The 22292-nt window shown below is 56.7% G+C and overlaps 1 protein-coding gene across 1 annotated transcript; it reads left to right on the top strand.

The window, feature by feature from the left end:
* The first annotated feature begins 245 nt into the window (after positions 1–245).
* On the top strand, positions 246–7161 carry LOC135271994 (uncharacterized). The gene is made up of 4 exons (XM_064370125.1): positions 246–1281; positions 3919–4253; positions 6447–6888; positions 7004–7161. The coding sequence occupies exons 1-4, from the start codon at positions 1230–1232 to the stop codon at positions 7159–7161; spliced, it is 987 nt and encodes a 328-aa protein (XP_064226195.1). The 5' UTR covers positions 246–1229.
* Positions 7162–22292: the final 15131 nt, after the last annotated feature.

Here is a 22292-nt window from a genome sequence, read left to right as displayed (position 1 = left end):
ACCCGAGTCCACCCACACAGGCCTATGAAGAGCATGCATGTGTTACCTGGGCACGTGTGTCCACAAGCACTTATGCGAGCTTGCATGTACGTGCGCTTGTGTGTACGTGGGCTTGCGTATACATGGGCTTGTGTGTACCTGAGCACGCCTGCCGGCACCAGCATGGGTATGAGCTGTGGCCTCACAGGCTCGTGGCTGTGCAGCTGGAAGTGCCTCTCCGGAGGGTCAGGGCAGGGCCCCCTGGCCTCATGCTGGTGTGTGGCAGCCGCGGGTCCTGTGCCTATAGCCTGAGTCTGGCGCCCAGAGCTGCTGCCCATGGCGAGTGGGCGCTGCTGGAAGAAGTGATGTAGAACCACAAGGGGGATGGGGATGAGCTGCCAGCTGCCTGCTCCCTCAGTGGGAGGGCCTGGCCTGCACCCAGAGCTGCACTGCTGCCTTCACCCCAGGACCTCCCGGAGAGGACGGAGCCACCAGCAGACGGCTTCTCCCTCACAGCCCAGGCAGCATCTGTGCCCAGCAGGCGTGTGCACCTGTGCAGGAGCCTTGGTCATCCCCATTTCTAAGTGCCTCGCCACAGGCAGCCCTTAGGAGCCCCTGTGTGTCAGCCACCACCGTGGATGACTGGGCATGGACAGGAGACAATGGTGGGGACAGCTGGGTTGTCCCACGGGGACCTATACAGGGCTGTTCGCCCCACAACACCGGCTGACTCCTCCCTCCCCCTACATCCTGAAGTTCCCAGTTCATTAAGCCCCTGGAATGCAACTGATTAGAGACCCATTTGGGTGAAATGAGATCCTGGTCTGGAAATGCAGATGTGTCTGGATTATTAAAAGGCTCTCAGTCACTCACACATTAGTCTGAATAAGTTTGGTCTGCTTGATTTTACTTCTCCTGGTCTGACTTCTGGATGGGGGTTTAGGGAGGAGCTTCTGGGGTTCAGGCAACCCCGGGGGATGGGCCAAGGCTCTGTACTCCCCTCACCTGCTTGTTCCTGCCTCTCAAAATCTCCCTGAGCCCCAGGCTGGTGTGGACACAGGGAAGTCCCGCTGGAGGGCCCTCTTTGCATGGAGAAGCCTGAGCCCTGAGCAGCCAAGGAGGTTCTGGAAGCAAGCAGCCACGGATGGAGAAAGCATTTCTCCACCTGCTCCTGCCTGGACAGCGCCATTCAGATCTGAAGCTCGTCCACAAGACAGCATCCACCCGGGCCAGATGTGAGGAGCTGCTCCATGAAGGCCAGAGTGAGCACCGGGGGACTTCTCTCCAGAGAGACAGCAGCAGGTACGGACGTGGTGGGTGCGGACACACAGGCAGAGAGTGCACACACACCACACGCACTTACGCACACATCCACCTAGGTGCAGACACGCAGACACAGTGCACACACGTGCGCACACCACACGCACTTATATACACATCCACCTAGGTGCAGACACACAGGCAGACACAGTGCACACACACCACACGCACTTATGCACACATCCACCTAGGTGCGGACACACAGGCAGACACTGCACACACAACACATGCACTGTACTCACGCACACATCCACCTAGGTGCAGACACACAGGCAGACACAGTGCACACACACCACACACTGTACTCACGCACACATCCACCTAGGTGCGGACACGCAGACACAGTGCACACACCACACGCACTTATACACACATCCACCTAGTTGCGGACACACAGGCAGACACTGCACACACAACACATGCACTGTACTCACGCACACATCCACCTAGGTGCAGACACACAGGCAGACAGTGCACACACCACACGCACACGCACTGTATGCACACATCCACCTAGGTGCTTGCCGCATGCACACGTGCACACACACCACACTCACTGTACTCACACACACATCCACCTAGGTGCGGGCACACAGGCAGACACTGCACACACACACCACACGCACTTATGCATATATCCACCTAGGTGCGGACAGAGGCAGACACTGCACACCACATGCACACGCACTGTACTCACATCCACAGACACATGCACGCACACCACATGCACACGCACTGTACTCACATCCACCTAGGTGCGGACACACAGGCAGACACTGCACACACAACACATGCACTGTACTCACGCACACATCCACCTAGGTGCAGACACACAGGCAAACACAGTGCACACACACCACACACACTTATGAACAAATCCACCTAGGTGCGGACACAGGCAGATGCTGCACACACACCACACGCACTTACGCACACATCCACCTAGGTGCTTGCTGCATGCACACAGGTGCACATTCGTGTGGTCGCCATGCCAGCCCCCCTCCCTGGGGCACTCCTGTCCGTCTGTATTGTGGTTGTCCCTGGGAGCTGAGAAGGTCTGGCCTGTTTTCACTGGGATTCAGAAGCGCTGTTGGTGGCAGAAGTGTTTCAGCCCCACCCGTCTTCTCCACAAATATTCTTTATTAAGAGAATCGTAATTGAGAGCGTTAGGCAGAACCTGAAGAGACTGTGGACGTAGTGGTGGGAACACCTGGTGCAGCTCGCTCTGAGGCCTGGGGCGAGTCATCGGGCTCCCGCCTTGGCTTCCCCTCTGTGGGCCGACCGAGTGGCCCGCGTGGGCTCCTCGGGTGAATGCTGGGAACCCCACGGGAGGGGCTTCTCTGTGCTATTGAGCAGGTTTTTCATCCCCTCTCAAGGGCCTGGAGTTGGGAGAGAAAGAGCAAAAAGAAAAGGCGCCTCTGACGGCAGCCGCCGCTCTTGAGCCCTTCTCTCTGGGTGCAGCCTGAGGACACGGAGGCTCAACGTGCAGCCAGAAGCTCTCCACAGCCCAGCCCCGTGCCCCTGCATGGAGCTCAGCAGGGACCCCATCTTCTAGAGCAGACGCCAGCCCCACAGACGTGCCCTGGAGTCCCCTCGGAACTCACAGGAACCACCTTTTTTGCTTAACCCATTGTTTTAGGGTCCTGGGGCTGCCAGGTCAACGTCCCACAGATGGGGGGACTTAGAGCAAAAATTCCTGCTCTCACTGGCCTGGACACCGAAGTTCAAAACAGGGACAAGACAGGCCGTGGGCAGGGCGTGCTCCCCGGGTGCTCCTGGGCGTGGACAGGGCATGCTCCCCGGGTGCTCCTGGGCGTGGACAGGGCATGCTCCCCGGGTGTTCCTGGATGTGGGCAGGGCATGTTCCCCCAGTGCTCCTGGGCATAGGCAGGGCATGCTCCCTGGGTGCTCCTCCTGGGCATGGGCAGGGCGTGCTCCCCCACTGCTCCTTGGCATGGGCAGGGTGTGCTCCTGGACGTGGGCAGGATGTGTAGCTCTGTCCAGGCAGTGGGGTTTGGAGGAGGGGGTCCTGGGCATGGAGAGACAGACAGGGCCCCCCTTTGACGCTGGCCACCTCTGTGTCCATGCCCTGCCGTGCCCTGAGATGGCTGTGTCTGCATCTGGGTCTCCCAGAAGCAGGCCCAGAGCATTTGCTGTATCTGCTTTATTTGGGGCATTTAAGGAAGACGGGATGTAGGCAGCATTAACCAAGTCCCCTGTTGGCTCCTGGACTGGGCCTTGGCCCCTGGGCTGTCCCCACCGGGTGCTCCTGGTGGCCCCTGCTCTGGCTGATCCCCAGACAGGTTCAGTGAGGGTGGCGGGAGGCACTGCCAGAGGCACCTTGTAAACAAGTGAACCTGCCTGGGGGCTGTGGGTTGGAGGGGGTGGGTTTAGCATTTGTGAGCCACCTTCTCTGGTGGCCCAAACTCAGACACCCAGGTCCCACCCAGCCGACGAGCCCCTGTGCCCCCAAGTCCCACCGTGGCTTGAGGAGAGCGTGCCTGCAGCACGCTGCCTCTGAGGGCCCACTGGCGTCCAGGCAGCAATCGGGAATTCTTTCGGCACCTAAATCAGTCTGCACTGCAGGATCTGCCCCCAACAGCAGGTTTCTCCTCACAGCTGCTGGAAGGCATGACCTGAGGTACGCCTGGTGGAACATTCTGGAATTGAGACCAGCAGTGCAGCCCGAGAGGAGCAGCAGCTCAGCCTCACCTCGCCTCGCCTCACCCCAGCAGAAGCTGGGCAGGCGCAGGCCCTGGGGGCCTCAGGGCAGGACTCCATCCTGGGCTGGGAAGAGCAGCTTAGGTCCTGCGTCGAAATCCAAGGCCTCCAGTCCAGGGAACTCAGCAGGAAATGAAAGCCGAGGACGAGAACAGGACCCCAAAGGGCTGGTTCCCAGGCCGGAGCCGCGCCCCCTGCAGAAGCTTGGACAGCAAGTGACAGTCAGCAGCCAGGTAGGAAACTCGGGGGCTTTGCACTTGGAGGGAAGCCGCCCCATATGGAAATGCTTTCGAAGCTCGTGGCGGTGCACTGGGCCGCCAGACGGCTCCATCAGGACGGTCATCAGCCCCGTTTCTCAGGTAAGAAAACCAGGCTCAGATTTTCAGCGACTTGCGCACAGTGGCAGGTGGGTCACCCTCGGCGGCAGAACCAGCACAATCCCAGCAGGTCCAGGCCTGGAGGTGCCCCCGCACCTCCCCACTGCACCCCAAACTCCCCACACCTCCCCCATAGGCTCCCACCCCACACAACTTCGCACCATACACCCAGCAACCCGGCATCCCACACGCTTCCCACCCTGAGCCCCACACCTTACCCACAGCCCCCACCCCTCACAAACCCTGCACCATCCACCCAGCAACTCTGAATCCCACACGCTCCCCACCCCCACCCTGCGTCCCACACACCCATACCCAGCATCCCACACCCCGCACCCCTGTGCCCTCATCCCCACTCTGCTCCGCCACGCTCCTGCACCGTGGACACCCTGGACTCTGGTTGCTCTGCTGAGCCCTGATGCCCTCTGCTCTGAGCCTGGCCTCGCAGCCCACCTCTCCCAGGGTGTCTGGTGGCGTTTGGGTTCCTGGTAGCAGCCCAACTGGCCAGGCTCCAACACTCCCCCAGGGCCCCCTGCATGCCCCCCAGCATCCGTGTAGGCCCAGCGCCCCCTACCCAGCCCTCATGCCCAGAGAAGGGAAAGGAGCCCTCAGAGTCCAAGATCCTTCAAAACTTCCAAAAGAAGTTCTGTATTTTTTAAATAACTTACTTCATCAAAAACACATGACAGTTAGATGGAAAATGGCGTGCAGAGCTGTCAGACTTTGTTTTAAAGGCACAGCACATCCACCTCCTTCTAACGCCGTAATGCAGCCACACAGAAGCTGAGGAGCACGTGTGCGTCCTCACAGGCCCTAGTTTAGAGTGGGTGGAAGCGCCAGGGGCTCAGGAGCCCGAGGTTAAGGCCTTCTCCTGCACAGACAGTGCGGTGGACGTGCCATCCCTCCCAGGATGCTGAGGGGACCTTGCAGTGCCCCCGGGAAGTGCTGGTGGGGCGGGTGGCAACAGCTGAGGTCAGGGTCCCGGGACGGGGTTGCGGGGCCCTTGGTGTCCTTCACTGTGTGACGGGGGTTCCCTGCTGTCCCAGTGCCTAGTGCCAGGCTGTGGCAGTGGAGACCTAGGGTTGGTCAGCGGCCCCCTGCAGAGGCTGTGCCGTGTGGGTCAGGGGCCCGGCCTGGCCTGCACCAGCCAGCACTGACCATCAGTGTGGACAAATGCCCACGGGAGGGGCTCTTGTTCTCCCCACCCTCCAACGGGAAACCAAGCGAGGCCAACTCAGCACCGAGTGTGCGTCTGGCCCTGGTGGTAGCAGATTTTCTTCACTGCAATGCAGTCCTGCTGAGCCCCTGGACTGCTGGGCTCCATCATGGCTGCTGCCGAAGGCTCAGTGGCATCCCCTGGTACCACCACAGGGACAGCCTCCGTGTTTCCGGGCTGTGCTGTGGGCCCTTGGGGCAAAGCGGCCACTGAGTCAGGGGCTGCAGAGTCCTGTGCAGGCTGTGGAGCTGGACTTGGGCCTTGCTGCTCTCAGCTTGGAACATGGCAGCTCTGCCAGGGGCCCACGGGCCGACATCACTCCGAAGGAGCTTCAGCGCCAGCCATGGGCAGATTGTGAGAAACTCAGGGAAACGTGTAGACTTTTCTGTGACTCGGTGGCACAGTGTCTTCTGAACTGCCAATGTCTCACCCACCTCTGGTCAGCGGACTCTGGAAACCCTGCGTTTCTGGTATTTGTAGAAAACCCACACGCTAAGCCGCAAAGCTGCCCCTCCAGACGCGGCACACCGTGCAGAGGCTCTGGTACCAGCCCACTTTCCGTCCGCTCCACCTGGCAGGACTGCCGGCCAGGCCAAGCGCAGCTGCAGAAAGGGTTAGATGAGGCCTGCATTTTGCTTTCTGGTCCAAGAGTTATACTATCTGGTGAAAGTTTTTCTTTCTCCTTTTTTGGACAGTGAAGCTGCAGCGATGGGCCAGTTGGCACCAGGGTGGAAAGACAGGTATTCCTCACTTTGTGGCACCAACGTGGTTCTGGCAAAGTTGCCTCTTTTCCAGTAAAACAGGTAGTCTCTCACCACTGCCTTCCATTTCAGGACCAGAGGTTTGTCCCCAGGGAAGCAGCCCCACTTACCGCGAGCTCTGCCATCTGGGGAAACGGCCTCGCCACTAGCGCCACAGAAGCCGGACGTGTGGCCAGGCGGGCGGCACCACCTAGCACAGCCCCTGCCCCCACTATGAATCTCGGTGACTGCCCGCATCCTGCTCTGCCTGGCCCGCACCTCCCTCACCGCCACGCTCAGTCCCTCAGAGCAAAGTGCCCACCCCGCAGCGTGCCCAAAACCCAGGGCCGCCTCTGCGCTAATTCAGAGCAGAGCGCGTCTCTCCTGCATCCAAGTTCTTCCACACAGGCGGCTTTGAGAGGCTCAGGACAGAGCGTGGCGGGGAGTCGAGAAGAGGGGCTCGGCCTCAGCACGCTGCAGGCTCTATTCCTCACAGAACGGCCACCCCCAGGCCTGCACAGGGAGAGGCCCCTCGGTCACCCCGTCCCGACTTCTATGCTGTCGTCTCCAGAGCTGCCTCCAGCCTCCCTCTTCACGTTTTGTGTAAACTCTGGCCCTGCCAGCTGAAAGCGAGTTCTGTTTTCCGGCAGCCCTGTGGCTTTTGGACTCTGACTTGAAATTAGTTCAAGGCGACCCAGTCACACAGCGCACCAGGAAGCCACGTGGGAGCCCTGCGGGTGGGGGCGCAGCCGCCGGCAGCCAGACTGAAATTCATCACCGCGGCCTGGGCCTCGTCAGGCCTTTATGACAGAGTGTGACGGGAGTTGCTCTTACTCACCGATCTGCTTGGCACGGCCGCGTGGATGAGGAAACTCATCAAAGGTCAGACAGTAGGAGTTTGTCTAGACGTTCTATTTCGGACTCCACGCGCACCCGAGGCATTTCTGCAGTAGAAATGGTATTTGTAGAAAACCGACACGCTAAGCCGCAAAGCTGCCCCCTCCAGACGCAGCCTTTACAACACGGCTATTCCGGCACTGTCGAGAAAGCACCGTCCCTCCCAGCGTCAGGTGGGGCCCGCTCTGAAAACCCTCGCGCCCCGTCGCCGTGTTTGCCGTGGCGTCTCCACCTCCATTTAGAACAAGGAAGCCCGATGGGGAGGCCCCTGGGAGGGACCGGCTGTCTGGGCGGAGGCCAGACCCCGGGAGCTTGTCCAAGGCTCACGGCAAAAGCGCCAAGAAATGGAAGTGGCTCATTTTTCCTCCGGGCCTGAGGGGAGGGTTCGGGTTTTACAGCCGCTCTGCAGTCGTTTCTCAGGTTTGAAGCAGACCTTTCTGAGTGAGGGAGGAGGACACACAACTCTCATGTGGGCCGTCACAACTCCACAGGCACTGGGGGAGACGGGGAAGGTGGGGAGGTGCGGGCGGAGGTGGCCGCCTCGTAGGGGATGCCTGGCGTGCCCAGCACGGTGGGTCTGTCCCGGGGAACACATGGCCGTGTCTGGAGGCCTCTGTGGCTGGCACAGTCACAAGGCGAGTGCCCCTGGCGTCAAGGGGTGGGGCGTGGGGACGTCGCTCAGCACCCAGCAATTCCCAGGGCAGCCCCACCTCAGACGCATCCCTTCCAAAATGTTCCAGAGAATGAACCCCTGCCATGAGGGAGGAAAGTCATCTGCCAAGCGAGACTCCCCAAGGGCGGTCCTGGCCCTACACATTTTCGCATCACTGTTGTAATGGCTGCCAGCGGCCCCTGCTCGCCTCTTCCACCGGGACGTCAGAATTGGGCTGCCCTGGACCTCTGTGTGGTGCCGCTGGAGCCTTGGGGCCCCTGCTGGGGCGTGAGCAGATCGCAGAGCTGCTGGGCCTGCCACACCATGCAAACACCTGGCATGGGTGTGTGGCCACGTCACGAACATAGCCACGCCCCCACACCACTCTCCGCAGCACGTGCACGGGGTGGTGTTAGAAGAACCAGTGCACATGTGGGCAGGCGTCCGCCGCACAGGAGGGTGGAAGCTGAACATGGGGTGGGGGGTCCACCATACAGGAGGGTGGCGGTTGAACACAGCGTGGGGGGTCGGCATCTGCCGCGCAGGAGGGTGGAGGCCTGAACGTTTCCACTCCCACATTCCTCCAGCAGTTTCCATCATTGTCCTTCCTCAGGGCCCTGGCCAGATCTGGACACAGCCAGCAGACGCATCTTTTCTCAGGGAGCTGCTGCCACCTTCCCAGAGGGCAGAGCTGTGCTCTTTCCCCTCGCAGAGTGCTGCAGACCCCTCTGGGCCGTGGCCTTGAGGAAATGAAGGTCCATATTACTTTGCAGAGGCAGCCTCGGGCCTTTGCGGCCTCACCACTGACCTGGGCGCAGACACATCGTGGCCCAGGAGGACGGGCCTGCCACAGCCTCACGGCCCCTTTTGAGCCCACAAGCCTGGGTGGTCAGGCCGTGGGATTTCGGGTGAATTCTCTTCAGTCATTTATGAATGAGGTAAGCAGGGCACACAGTGCTCGAGGCCCACCCAAGGTCCTGAACAGGCCCGGCACTCTTTGGCAGGTGGGACTTTGCCCCGGCAGTTCTCTCTGACGCCCGGCCCCGTGCATCTCGGGAGCAGGACAGCACACCGTCCTGGGAGCTCCACAGAAGCAGCCTGGGGCCAGGCTCCAAGTACAGGCAGCTTCTGTGGGAACTGATCCTGTAAACAACAGACTCCATGGAGGTCAGACAAGAAAGGGAAAGTCGGCAGGGCTGCGGCCGGTGGGGAGGGGGGCTGCCCTGCTGCCGTCAGCCACGGGGAGGGCTGCGGGTGCCACTGCCCCCACCAACCATAGGCCTGCGCGGGGGAAGAGCGGCCGCCGTGGCCAGACACAGCAGGTGGTCTCCGGCCGGTGTCCTGGACCTGGGTGGCTCAGGGCAGGGGTTGGCAAGCCCACCCAGGCTTTTCCACCCCAACATTTTGTAAAGGCCACACATGTCTTGCTGAGAATCACGGAGCCACGTTTAGAGTGAAGATACATTTGATCGATGTGGCAAAGGGACGTGTTGACATCATTTCTGAGCAAGCTAAGAAAGGCTGGGAGCACTCGGCACAGAGGAGGGCCCACAGCAGCAGAAAGACTCCACCGAGACGTGGGGATGGCTGAGGAGGACCCTGCCCCAGGAGTTCTCAGAGCGAACACTGGACATTGAACCTCCCTGGCCTCAGAGCCCACCGCCCCCGGCATGGAGAGATGGGATCAGGGGCATGAGCTGGCAACCTGGCCATCTTGGGACCCTATTTCACACCACAGAGTGACAAGGACATGAGGCCTGCCCAGGAAACTTCCAGGACACGCCCACGAGCAGGCCCATCCTGTGCACAGATGTGTGTGTGAGGCCGTTGCTGAGAACCACGGGTGTTACTGTGATTCCAGAATGGCTTTGACCCATCTCCCACATGGACCTTTTGCAAAGGGAAGGTCTGTAGAGAATGTACCATATTCAAAGATAATAAAAAGGATCTATACACAGTTCCCACCAAAAACAAGGAAGAACAAATGGCAAACAAAGAACTCACACCATCAGAAAGTTACCCGAGAATAGATGAAAACGGAAATGGGGGCCGTGCGAGCACAGACGGAGACGGCCATCCCGTCATCTGTCAAACGAGCTCAGGGAAGACCCAGTGAGGTGTCAAAGGAAATAGAAAAATTAGCAAGCAGAATTGAGGAAAGATATGGTCACTTCTGAGAACACAGAAGCAGTGCACAGAACGGGATCCTCTAAACACGAAATCAGCACATGGAATGGGCTCCCCTGAGAACATAAGATCACATGGAACGGAATCCTCTGAGACCATGGGATCAACGCACAGAATGGGATCCTCTGAACACAGAATCAGCACACAGAACAGGCTTTGCTGAGAACATGGGATCGGCGCATGGAACGGGCTCCTCTGAGAACACAGGATCAGTGCATGGAACAGGATCCATGCATGGAACAGAATCTTCTGAGAACACGGGATCAGCACACGGAACAGGATCCGTGCATGGAACAGGCTCCGCTGAGAACACGGAATCAGTGCATGGAACAGGATCTGTGCACAGAATGGAATCCTCTGAGAACACGGGATCAGTGCACAGAACAGGATCCTCTGAACACATAATCAGCGCACAGAACAGGCTCTGCTGAGAACATGGAATCAGCGCACAGAACGGGCTCCCCTGAGAACACAGGATTAGCACACAGAATGGAATCCTCTGAACGTGGAATCAGTGCACAGAACAGGCTCCTCTGAGAACACAGGATCAGTACATGGAACAGGATCTGTGCACGGAATGGAATCCTCTGAGAACATGGGATCAGCACATGGAATGGGATCCTCTGAACATGGAATCAGTGCACGGAACAGGCTCCTCTGAGAACATGGGATCAGCGCACGGAATGGAATCCTCTGAGAACACAGGATCAGCACATGGAACGGGCTCCTCTGAGAACACGGGATCAGTGCATGGAACAGACTTTCCTGTCCACTTAGGCTTGGGTTCCATCAGAGGACGATGCCATGGGCTGCCCGCCTCTGTCGCCAGTCACAGCTTGGACAGGCCAGCCTTGGTCTCCCTCCTCTGGAGCCCTGGCTCACTGCGGTTCTGAGCTGCCTGTTGCCCCAGGCCTGGGATTTTGACCTGTCCGCCTCGCTTCCTGCCGCTTTTCCAAGCTCTCCATTGTCTGCCCCTTCCTTCAGGATTTCTGGGGAGGAGCTGGGAGAGGCAGGCTCGGGACACATTGTCAGGATGAAAAGTTGGGCCTGCATTTTGAGAACCACTTTAATCCTGTTTGGAACGGTGGGTACAAATAGATTCCTCACGGTCACTCCGAGAGTGCTCTATTTGGCCTCTGACAGTGGGGAGGCCACCGGCCACAGACCACGTGGGCTCTCAAGTTCATGCAGAGCAGCCTTGGTAGGTCCTTGCAGCCCCCTCAGCTCCCTGCAGCCTGGCACCTTCACTCTGATCCCCAGCCATCTACCCCACATGGTCCCAACATGAATGCCCTGCCCTCCATCCCACTTCAGCCCTCCCTTGCCAAGGACCTGGACTGCCAAGACCCTGAAAAATCTATTGACGGGCACTCAGGAAAGTGGGGAAAACAGGACTATTAAAGTTTACCACTTGGCAGAAGTCAGAGGGCTGGCGGGGGCCGCCTTAGGACAGCAATTGCTTTGCACTTACTTCCTGCTTTGGGTCTGCTTGTGAGAGCCGCAGGCAGATGGCTGGTCCTAGGGCAGAGGGGAGGCCTGTGCTGGCCACCCCATCCCCGCCACCATGTCCTGACCGCCCCGTCCCTGCCACCACGTCTAGCTCTCCATCATGCCCGAGACCCTCTGTGAGCTGCGCTTTGGCTTCTTTACACTTCCTAGGGAGCAGAGGAGCCTGGAGCAGTCTGTGGGTTCCTTCTTCCTGGTCCCTGGCACTGGAGCCTGGAGCTCCCAACCCCGCGATGGGTTCCCCGGCCTTACAGCCCTCCTGGGGCCCCACAGGGGAGGGAGGTGAAGGTGGCTCTGCCACTCCAAAGTGTGCGACCTCTGGCAACATCAGCCTCCCCTGCCTCAGCTTCCTGAACTCTGAAGGGAGGGTGCGTGACATGATGATTCCTTGGCTGAGACCTCAGGGCACAGTGAGCGCAGACCCCAGGCCTCTCTAGCCATGCACCACCCAGGGCAGTGAAAGTTCAGGATTCTGTGCATGCCTGAGGATCCAGGCAGTGGGAGCAGGACTGCAGGCCAGGACGCTACATCCACCCCGCTGGGGGATGGCGAGGGGCACAGGCTCCCAGGCCCTGGCCCCCACGTCCAGACGCCACCCTCACCCGTGCGGGAGCAGGACTTGAATGCACCTGCCTCAGCTCCTTGCACACTGCCCTTATACCCACACAGGCCCATCCCTTGCCTTAAGAACCCTGTGGGGGTGCAGGCAGGGTCTACCCAAGTGCTAACCCATGCGAGTCTCAGTGGCGCAGGGTCCGCCCACGGGGCTTGCCCTCACGCTAGCCACCATGATTACTGTCGTGCTACTGTGAGCTGCTCTGTTTGAGAGGGGAAGCCACACTGTGGGAGGGGCCAAGGAGGAGCTGGGGTGCATGCCTGGCCCTGCCCTCCAGCTGGCCTCGGTTCCACATGAGAGCCTTGCTGAGAAGACCCTTGGGGGTGGCCCACCCACATCCCCCATGCTGCAGCTCCCCTCGTTCTGTGTGGCGGGTCCCCCTTTGCTGTTGGACTTAGAGCTCCTGCAGACAAGAACCGGGTGACATCCCCTCTGTCCTCCAAAAGCAGTTATGGGACAACTTGGGGTCAAAGCAAATGAAGGAGTGACAAGCCGGGCACGCACCCTCCTCGGGGGCAGAGGAGCAGAGATGCATGCTTCACCTGACTTCTCGGGCATCACACATGCAGGAAGAGAACGAATGAAATGTTTCAAGTGTTGAGAAAGGAAAAAATACAGTCAACCTAGAATTCTGTACCCTGTGAAATTCACCTTTAAAGTGAAAGAAAAAAGACTTTCTCAGAAAAACAAAACTTGAGGGAATGAGTTGTCAGTAAACCTGCTCCAGGAGAGATTCTAAAGGAAGCTCTTCAGAGAGAGAATAACGCGCAGAGACAAAGACAGGAAGAGCGTTAGAGGAGGAAAAAGCAAAGGGAGAAAACACTTTTCCGATTCTTTGCCAATCTCAGACACGTGTGTCCAAAGTCATAATGGCAACAATGCATTTGATCATGTGTGCCTACATGTTAAGCATGTATGCTTACCTATGTTACATAAACGTGCACAGCTAGGTGTGCTTATGTTATACCCACGTGCACGCCCAGGTGTGCTTGTATGTAAGTGAAACCAATTGCAGCAATGACACAAAGGCTGGGAGGGAAACAGTTACGTGACTTGCTGGTAAGGGGTCGCACTTCCCATGAAGTGGTATAGTATTTGAAAACGGGCCTGGATTAGTTGTATGTTATAAACTTTAGGATAACCACTAAAAAAAGTTTTTTTAAATAAACGATAACTGACATGCTAAGAAAGGAGAGAAAATAGAATCATAGGAAATACTCAGTTAAAACCACAAAGGACAGAAAAAAAGCAGAAGACAAAAGAAGGAACAGAGAACATGGGCAACAAATAGAAAACGGTTCCAGACGTGACAGACATTAATCCAACTGAATCCACGGTCACCTTGAGTGTGAAAAATGAAGACGTATCAGTTAAAAGACAGACTGTCCGGGAAACAAGACCCAATTATGTATTGACTACAAGAAACCCACTTTAAATATAGGAACATGTGGATGAAAAGTAACTGGATGGAGAGATTTATACCTTGCTCACACTAGGAAGCGGGAGTCGCTGCGCTGATTTCAGACAGCGCGCTTAAGAGTGAGGAGAGGGTCAGGGGCGAGGCAGGGCATTCCCTAATGATGAAAGGGTCAATTCTCCAAACAGATATAACAGTCCTTCCGGTGGGTGTGGCTGCCGACAGAGCATGAATCTACATGAGGACAGAAATGCCAGGACGAATAGGTGAATCTACGATTATAGTTAGAAACTTCAATATTTCTCTACCAGAAACGGATAGATCCAGTAGGCAAAAAAAAAAAAAAAAAAAAAAAAAAAAAATCAGTAAGGATATAGTCAAACTCAATAACACCATCAACCAACGGAGCATAATTGACAGCTCTAGACTCTGCCTCATCCCACGGCAGAACATTCTGCAGCCCACCTGGAACATTCACCTTGATTGACTACGTTCTTGTGAATTAGTCCATTTTCACATGGCTGTAAATGAACTACCAGGGACTGGGTAATCTGTAAAGAAAAGAGGTTTAACTGACACAGTTCTACATGGCTGGGGAGGCCTTAGGAAATGTACAACCATGGTGGAAGGCAAAGGGGAAGCAAGGTATGTCTTACGTGGTGGTGGGAGAGAGAGAGAGTGGAGGAGGAAGTGCCACCACTTTTAAACCAACAGAGCTCGTGAGAATTCACTACCATGAAAACAGCATGGGGAAAGTCACCCCCGTGACCCAGTCACCTCCCGCAGGTCCTTCCCTGGGTGAGAGCAGACACTGCCCAATTTCTGTTTGATACAGTTTGGCTGTGTGTCCAACCCAAATCTCATCTCAATTGTGAGGATTACAAATTTCAGACGAGATTTAGACAGGGACACAGGCAAAGCGGGCAGTGTCGGCTCTCAGACCACAATGGAGTTCAACTAAAAACCAGTAACAGAAAGGTAACTAAAACATCACGAAATACATAGAGACTAAACAACACATTTCTAGATAGCACATGGGATGAAGAAGAAATACCAAAAGAAATTTTAAAATATTTTGAGCTGAATGAAGATGAAAACACAACTTATCAAAATTCGTGGGATGCAACAGAAGCAGTACTTAGAGGAACGTTTACAGCATATATATGTTAGAAAGATCTAAAACCAATTACCCTAAGCACCCATCTTAGGAGACCAGAAACAGAAGAGCAAATTGAACCCAAAGTAAGCAGAAAAAAAGATATCACACAAATTACAGCAGAAATCAATAAGATTGAAGACAGAAAATCAACAGAGAAAAGCAATGATGCCAAAAGCTAGTTATTTGAAAAGACAAAGAAAACTGATATGCCCCTAGCCGGGCTAAGAGAATAAGAGAAAAGAGGGGACGTCACTATAGAAATGGTACAATTCCTTGAAAGACAATCTGCCAAAACCCACACAATAAGAACTAGCCAATCTAAATAGACCTGTAACCATTGAAGAAATTGAATAAATAATTAACAACTTTTCCAGGCTGGGCATGGTGACTCATGCCTGTAATTCCAGCACTTTGGGAAGCCAAGGCAGGAGGATCACTTGGGGCCAGAAGTTCAAGACCAGCCTGGGCAACAAGGCGAAATGACATTTCTTCTAAAAATCCCCCCAAAAATTAGCCACATGTGTTGGCACACATCTGTAATCCCAGTGACTTGGGAGGCTGAGGCAGGAGAATTGCTTGAACCTGGGAGGCAAAGGCTGCAGTGAGCTGAGATCACAGTACTGCACGCCAGCCTGGGCAACAGAGTGAGACTCTGTCTCAAAATTAATTAGTTAATTAGCAAGTTTCAAAATCAGAAAGCATCAAATATAGATGGGTTTACTAGTGAATTTTGCCTAACATGTAGGGAATAAATTATGCCAATTCTCTACAATCTTTTTCAGAAGATAGAAGCAGAGAAAATGTTTCCAAACTCATTCTATGAGGCCAGCATCATCCTGCTACCAAAACCAGATAAAGAAAACCACAGACCAATATATCTCATGAACATAGATGCAAAAATTCTCAGCCGAATACCGCCAAATCAAATTCCATAACGTAGAAAGAAATTCACACACCAAGACCAGTGTACGTACCCCAGGTATGCGAATCTGGTCCAACATTTGGAAATCAATAATGTAATCCATCACGTCAACATGCTGGGTTAGAAAAATTGCATGACCACATCCAGAGATGCAGAAAAAGCACTTGAAAAAAACCCAGCCCCCCTTCATGATGAACACTCAGTGAACTAGGAACATAGAAGAACTTCATCAACTTGCCCCAGATCATCCACAGTAATAATGGTGAGAAAGTCAAAGCTTCCTGCCAAGATCAGGAACCAGGCGAGCACGTCCTCTCTCACCTCTTCAGTGTCATACTAGAAGTCCTACCTAATGCAATAAGACAAGAAAAGGAAATTAAAAGCATACTGATTGGAAAGGAATAAAACTGTCCACAGATAACATGATTATCTATGTAGAAAATCTGAAAGAATTGATAAAAAAAAAAACCCAAGAAAACCCACAAAACTCTCCTGTGACTAATAAGCAATTATAGCAAGTTTGGGGGATACAAGATTAGCATACAAAAGTCAGTTGCTTTCATATATACTAGCAATGAACAAGGAATTTGAAATAAAAACATAATACAATCACATTGGCCCCTTCAAATGAAATACTTAGGTATGAATCTAATAAAATATGACAAGATCCATACAAGGAAAACTACAAAACTCTGATCAACAAAGTCAAACAAGAATAGAGATGAGGAACAAGGCAAGGATGTTCCCTCTTCCTGAGGACACTGCAAGGCTCACTGCAGCCTCTGCCTCCCAGATTCAAGCAATTCAAGAGGTGAGGATGTCTCTCACCTCCTCTTGGTTCCATGTTCATGGACAGGAAGATTCAATATTGTCAAGAGTTCATTCTTCGTGATTTGATCTATAGATTCAATGTTATCCTAATCAAAATTTCAGCAAGTTATTTTGTGGATATTGACCAAACTGATTTTAAAGTTAATGTGGGGAGGAAAAAGACCCAGAATAGCCAGCACAGCTCACTACAAAGAAAGGGTGATACTGGCAAAGGAACAGACAATAAATCAATGGAACAAAATAGAGATCCCACACACAGACCCACATAGATATAGTCAACCGATATTTGACGAAGGAGCAAAGGCAATGCAACAGAGGAAGATGGTCCTCCCCAAAGACAGCACCGAACAACCGAGCACCCACGTGCTAATAAACGAGTCTAGACTCAGACCTTACACCTTTCACAACAAGTAACTCAAAATGGGCCACAGACTTAGACGTAAAACACAAAACTATAAAATTCCTAGAAAATAACATAGGAAGAACTCAGATAAGCAACGCCAAACGTATACCTTACGAAGTAACTGGCAAGCTGGACTTTCTTAAAATTAAAATTTTTTGCTCCGCAAAAGAACACTGTCAAGAGTATAAGAGAAGACAGAGACTGAGAGAAAACATTTGCAAAAGACACATTTGATAAAGGGAAAAAGACAAGAGCTCTTAAAAGTCAACAACAAAAGCCCGATTTAAAAGTGGGTCAAAGACCTCAGCAGATCCCTCACAAGATGGCAGAAACACGTAAAAGAAGATGTCCCCCGCCCGAGTCATCGGGGAATACGAGGCGGCGCTCACGCCTGCCAGAACAGCCACCCTCTGCACGCGGGCAGCATCCAGTGCTGGTGCGGACGTGGCACTGCAGGGACGCCCCTTCCCTGCTGAAGGGCATGCAGATAGCACGACCACTTTAGAGGACAGTTTGGGAGCTGCTTACAAATGTCAACATGGGCTCTGACCCTGTGACCCAGTGTGCACGCACCTTGGAACCTGCCCAGAAGAGCTGAACTCCTTCATCCCCATGGAAACCTGCACACAGGTGTTCACAGCGGCTTCCCTCTCACCCGTCCAAGCTGGGACAAGCAAGATGCCTGTCAGGAGGTGAGTGATTAGACTGGGGACGCCCAGGCAGTGGAGGATTGCTGGGCACTAGAACAAGGAAGGAACCATCAAGGCACGAGAAAGAACACGCGGAAGCAGCTGGAACGCACAGCGCGGAGGGAACAAAGCCAGTCTGAAAGGCTCCACCCTACCTGAGTCCACCTGGACGAACTTCTGGGAGAGGTGGAACCGCGGCGGCAGCGGCAGAACAATGACAGGTGGCCCGGGGCTCGGGGAGAGAGGCAGGCAGAGCGCAGAGGGTGTTCCGTGGCGAAAGTGCTCCGTGGGACAGCGCAGGGCGGACGGCTGCGATCATACATGCATCCGGACCCACGGAGTGAGCAGTGGGGGGAGCCTTGTGGAGAGCTCCGGGACCTGCACGGTCATCATGACACGTCCGTGCAGGTTCATCGCCGCTGTCACCAATGTGCATCTCCAGCACGGCGTGTGGAAGGTGGGGAGGCTGTGCCTGTGTGGGGGCAGGAGGCATGTGGGAACTCTCTGGACCTTTTTCTCCATGTCTCTGTGACTGTAAAACTACTCCGAAAAAGTAAAGTCTTTTCAGAAAAATCAAACATTAAAAAAAAGAGGAACAGGTGATGTCTTTAAGATCACCCAGAACCTAAGTGTCAGCTGGGATTTAAACCTGCGTGATGGGTGTGGTCGGAGGGCGAGCTGGTGGGAGGTCGCCCGGCCCAGCTGCAGGCTCTCACTGCCTGGGCTGCCTGGATCGCAGGTGTGGAGTGGGAGCATTTTCATCAGCCCCGGAAGGCAGGATGAGGACCTGCCCGTGGCTCCTGGGGAAGTAGCAGCACCCACTATCCCCAGACAAATGCCCGCCATTCACCACCTCGTAAGATCGGAGGTGATCTAGACAAAGGCATTTAAAACCCATGACTCGGGGAAAGCAGAGGAATTATGGCTGATTTGAGCCATGGGCCCTCCCTGCTGGTATTGTGTCCAAATTCGCAGCCAGGAGATGCAGACCTCCCCTTACCTCCCCTCCCCTCCGCCCCCCCTGCCCCCACCCCCACTTTGGGAGTCTGTGGGTAAAGGTGCAATGTCACCGAGCTATATATTTTTAAATAAGGTGCAGGTAGAAGCTCATGATAGCCTCGCAGAAGATTCAGACTGGTCTGTGATAGGAAACAGGCTGAGCCCAGCAGCGCGGGGAACCCCGTGCTCTGTCCTTGTGGGAGCAGAGCTCGTCAGAAGAGCCTGTGCAACCTGGAGCAGCTGCCTCTGCCTGAGCACGAGGGGGTCCCACAGGTGACGAACTCCCTTGTCCAAAAACCTGCAAAGAGGCAGAGCCAGAGAGCTGAGAATGTGCCCATTTCCTGCAGGAGGCCACCCTGCCTCCTCCTGAGGAAGTGCCAGCATGGAGCTGGACGCTCTTGTCCAGCTGTGGACTTCACAGGGGTGGGGGTCAGGGCGAGACCCGAAGTTGTGAGCTGGGGGCACCCATGATTGTACACTGAGCTCAGTTGGCCGCGGTGAACCCAGTGTCCTCCCTGGCCTGTCATCTTCGGGGCTCCGCCGAAGTGAAGAGGTGCTTGTGTCGCAGGGCAGACAGCTACAGCCCCCAGAAGCCCAAGAGGAGGACCTGCCAGGTGCTGGGAGAGGGCCGGGAGCTCATGTGGGCAGGGTGGGCACCAGGCAGAGGCCTTGGAGAATGGCGGGAACAACGTCGCAAAGCAAGGAAGACACGCACCATGTAAGAGAAACTCACTCGGGAGCAATGAAATCAGCGTCCTCCCTCGGCACAGATCAGCCAAGATGGCAAGTTGCACCCAGGTGAAAGCCTCAGTGCAGGCCAGGTTTGGGTGACACTGTGGCTGTGACCTCGGCAGCCACGGGCTTCCCCATCGGACTTGGCCGAGAAGCCACTCCCACCCACTCCGAGCTCGGGGCTTGGACCCTGGAGTGGTCGCTGGAGTCACTTCGCACTGGGCTGGGTGAGAGCTGAAGGAAAGCACAGCTGTGGGATGTGGGCACCTCCCAGCCACACCCCACCTCCTGCGGGCACCTCCCGGCCACACCCCACCTCCTGCCGGCACCTCCCGGCCACAGCCCACCTCCTGCGGGCACCTCCCGGCCACACTCCACCTCCTGCGGGCACCTCATGGCCACACCCCACCTCCTGCGGGCCCCTCCCGGCCACACCCCACCTCCTGCTGGCCCCTCCCGACCACAGCCCACCTCCTGCGGGCATCTCCCGGCCACACCCCACCTCCTGCGGGCACCTCCCGGCCACAGCCCACCTCCTGCGGGCACCTCCCGGCCACAGCCCACCTCCTGCGGGCACCTCCCGGCCACACCCCACCTCCTGCGGGCACCTCCCGGCCACAGCCCACCTCCTGCGGGCACCTCCCGGCCACAGCCCACCTCCTGCGGGCACCTCTCGGCCACAGCCCACCTCCTGCGGGCACCTCCCGGCCACACCCCACCTCCTGCGGGCACCTCCCGGCCACAGCCCACCTCCTGCGGGCACCTCCCGGCCACACCCCACCTCCTGCGGGCACCTCTCGGCCACACCCCACCTCCTGCGGGCACCTCCCGGCCACAGCCCACCTCCTGCGGGCACCTCCCGGCCACAGCCCACCTCCTGCGGGCACCTCCCGGCCACACCCCACCTCCTGCGGGCACCTCCCGGCCACACCCCACCTCCTGCGGGCACCTCCCGGCCACACCCCACCTCCTGCGGGCACCTCCCGGCCACAGCCCACCTCCTGCGGGCACCTCCCGGCCACAGCCCACCTCCTGCGGGCACCTCTCGGCCACACCCCACCTCCTGCGGGCACCTCCCGGCCACAGCCCACCTGCGGGCACCTCCCGGCCACACCCCACCTCCTGCGGGCACCTCCCGGCCACACCCCACCTCCTGCGGGCACCTCTCGGCCACAGCCCACCTCCTGCGGGCACCTCTCGGCCACACCCCACCTCCTGCGGGCACCTCCCGGCCACAGCCCACCTGCGGGCACCTCCCGGCCACACCCCACCTCCTGCGGGCACCTCCCGGCCACAGCCCACCTCCTGCGGGCACCTCCCGGCCACACCCCACCTCCTGCGGGCACCTCCCGGCCACACCCCACCTCCTGCGGGCACCTCTCGGCCACAGCCCACCTCCTGCGGGCACCTCCCGGCCACAGCCCACCTCCTGCGGGCACCTCCCGGCCACAGCCCACCTCCTGCGGGCACCTCCCGGCCACACCCCACCTCCTGCGGGCACCTCCCGGCCACACCCCACCTCCTGCGGGCACCTCCCGGCCACAGCCCACCTTCTGCGGGCACCTCTCGGCCACACCCCACCTCCTGCGGGCACCTCCCGGCCACAGCCCACCTCCTGCGGGCCCCTCCCGGCCACAGCCCACCTCTCCAGGCTCCCACATCCTCTCCAAGGCCTTTGTCTCTGAGAACGAGTGCTGCACCTTGTCGGTGGGTTTTGTGGGTCTCAGGACTAGGAATAGCGCTGGGTGCATGAATGGGTGAAGGCCACTGTTCCCACTGCAGCCCACACCTGCCACCAAGAGAGCAGAGCAGTGATGTGGACGGAGAACCGCTCATTTGTCAAATCATTTAAATCAGACTTTTCACAGTTGAGAATGCCACAGCAAAGCACGACTGACTTTGTTCCAGAAAGAAAAGGGAGAGCAGGGCACTGAGTCAGACCACAGGAACACGAGCAGCACCTTCCACAGTGTCCTGGAGAGCACCCAGTCAGACTGCAGGGACAGGAGCAGTGCCTTCCACACTGTCCTGGAGAGCACCCAGTCAGACCACGGGAACACAAGCAGCATCTTCCACACTGTCCAGGGAGGACAGGGCACCCAGTCAGACAGCGGGAACACAAGCAGCACCTTCCACACTGTCCAGGAAGGACAGGGCACCCAGTCAGACCACGGGAACACAAGCAGTGTCTTCCACACTGTCCTGGAGAGCACCCAGTCAGACCACGGGAACACAAGCAGCACCTTCCAGTGTCCTGGAGAGCACCCAGTCAGACTGCAGGAACAGGAGCAGTGCCTTCCACACTGTCCTGGAGAGCACCCAGTCAGACCACGGGAACACAAGCAGCACCTTCCACACTGTCCAGGGAGGACAGGGCACCCAGTCAGACAGCGGGAACACAAGCAGTGCCTTCCACACTGTCCGGGGAGGACAGGGCACACAGTCAGACCGCGGGAACAAGAGCAGCACCTTCCACACTGTCCGGGGAGGACAGGGCACACAGTCAGACTGCAGGAACAGGAGCAGCACCTTTCACACTGTCCAGGGAGGGCAGGGCACCCAGTCAGACCATGGGAACAGGAGCAGCACCTTCCACACTGTCCGGGGAGGACAGGGCACACAGTCAGACCGCGGGAACACGAGCAGCACCTTCCACACTGTCCAGGGAGGACAAGGCACACAGTCAGACCACCGGAACAGGAGCAGCACCTTCCACACTGTCCAGGGAGGACAGGGCACCCAGTCAGACAGCGGGAACAGGAGCAGCACCTTCCACACTGTCCAGAGAGGACAGGGCACACAGTCAGACAGCGGGAACAGGAGCAGCACCTTCCACATTATCCTGGGAGGACAGGGCACACAGTCAGACCACAGGAACAGGAACAGCACCTTCCACGCTGTCCAGGGAGGACAGGGCACCCAGTCAGAC

This window comes from Aotus nancymaae, unplaced genomic scaffold (assembly GCF_030222135.1).
Source record: "Aotus nancymaae isolate 86718 unplaced genomic scaffold, 86718_ANA_hifiasm-v0.15.2.pri h1tg000100l, whole genome shotgun sequence".
NCBI lineage: Eukaryota > Metazoa > Chordata > Mammalia > Primates > Aotidae > Aotus > Aotus nancymaae.
The sequence above is the reverse complement of the archived record's forward strand: the minus strand, read 5'-3'. Positions and strand labels throughout refer to the sequence as shown.

Excerpts from the sequence above, each read along its gene's own strand:
- LOC135271994 (XM_064370125.1), top strand. The coding sequence starts at position 1,230 with ATGAAGGCCAGAGTGAGCACCGGGGGACTTCTCTCCAGAGAGACAGCA. Across the intron at positions 1,282-3,918 it reads CTCCAGAGAGACAGCAGCAG|CTGCTGGAAGGCATGACCTG; the intron begins GTACGGACGTGG and ends TTCTCCTCACAG. Across the intron at positions 6,889-7,003 it reads GCACAGGGAGAGGCCCCTCG|CCCTGTGGCTTTTGGACTCT; the intron begins GTCACCCCGTCC and ends GTTTTCCGGCAG.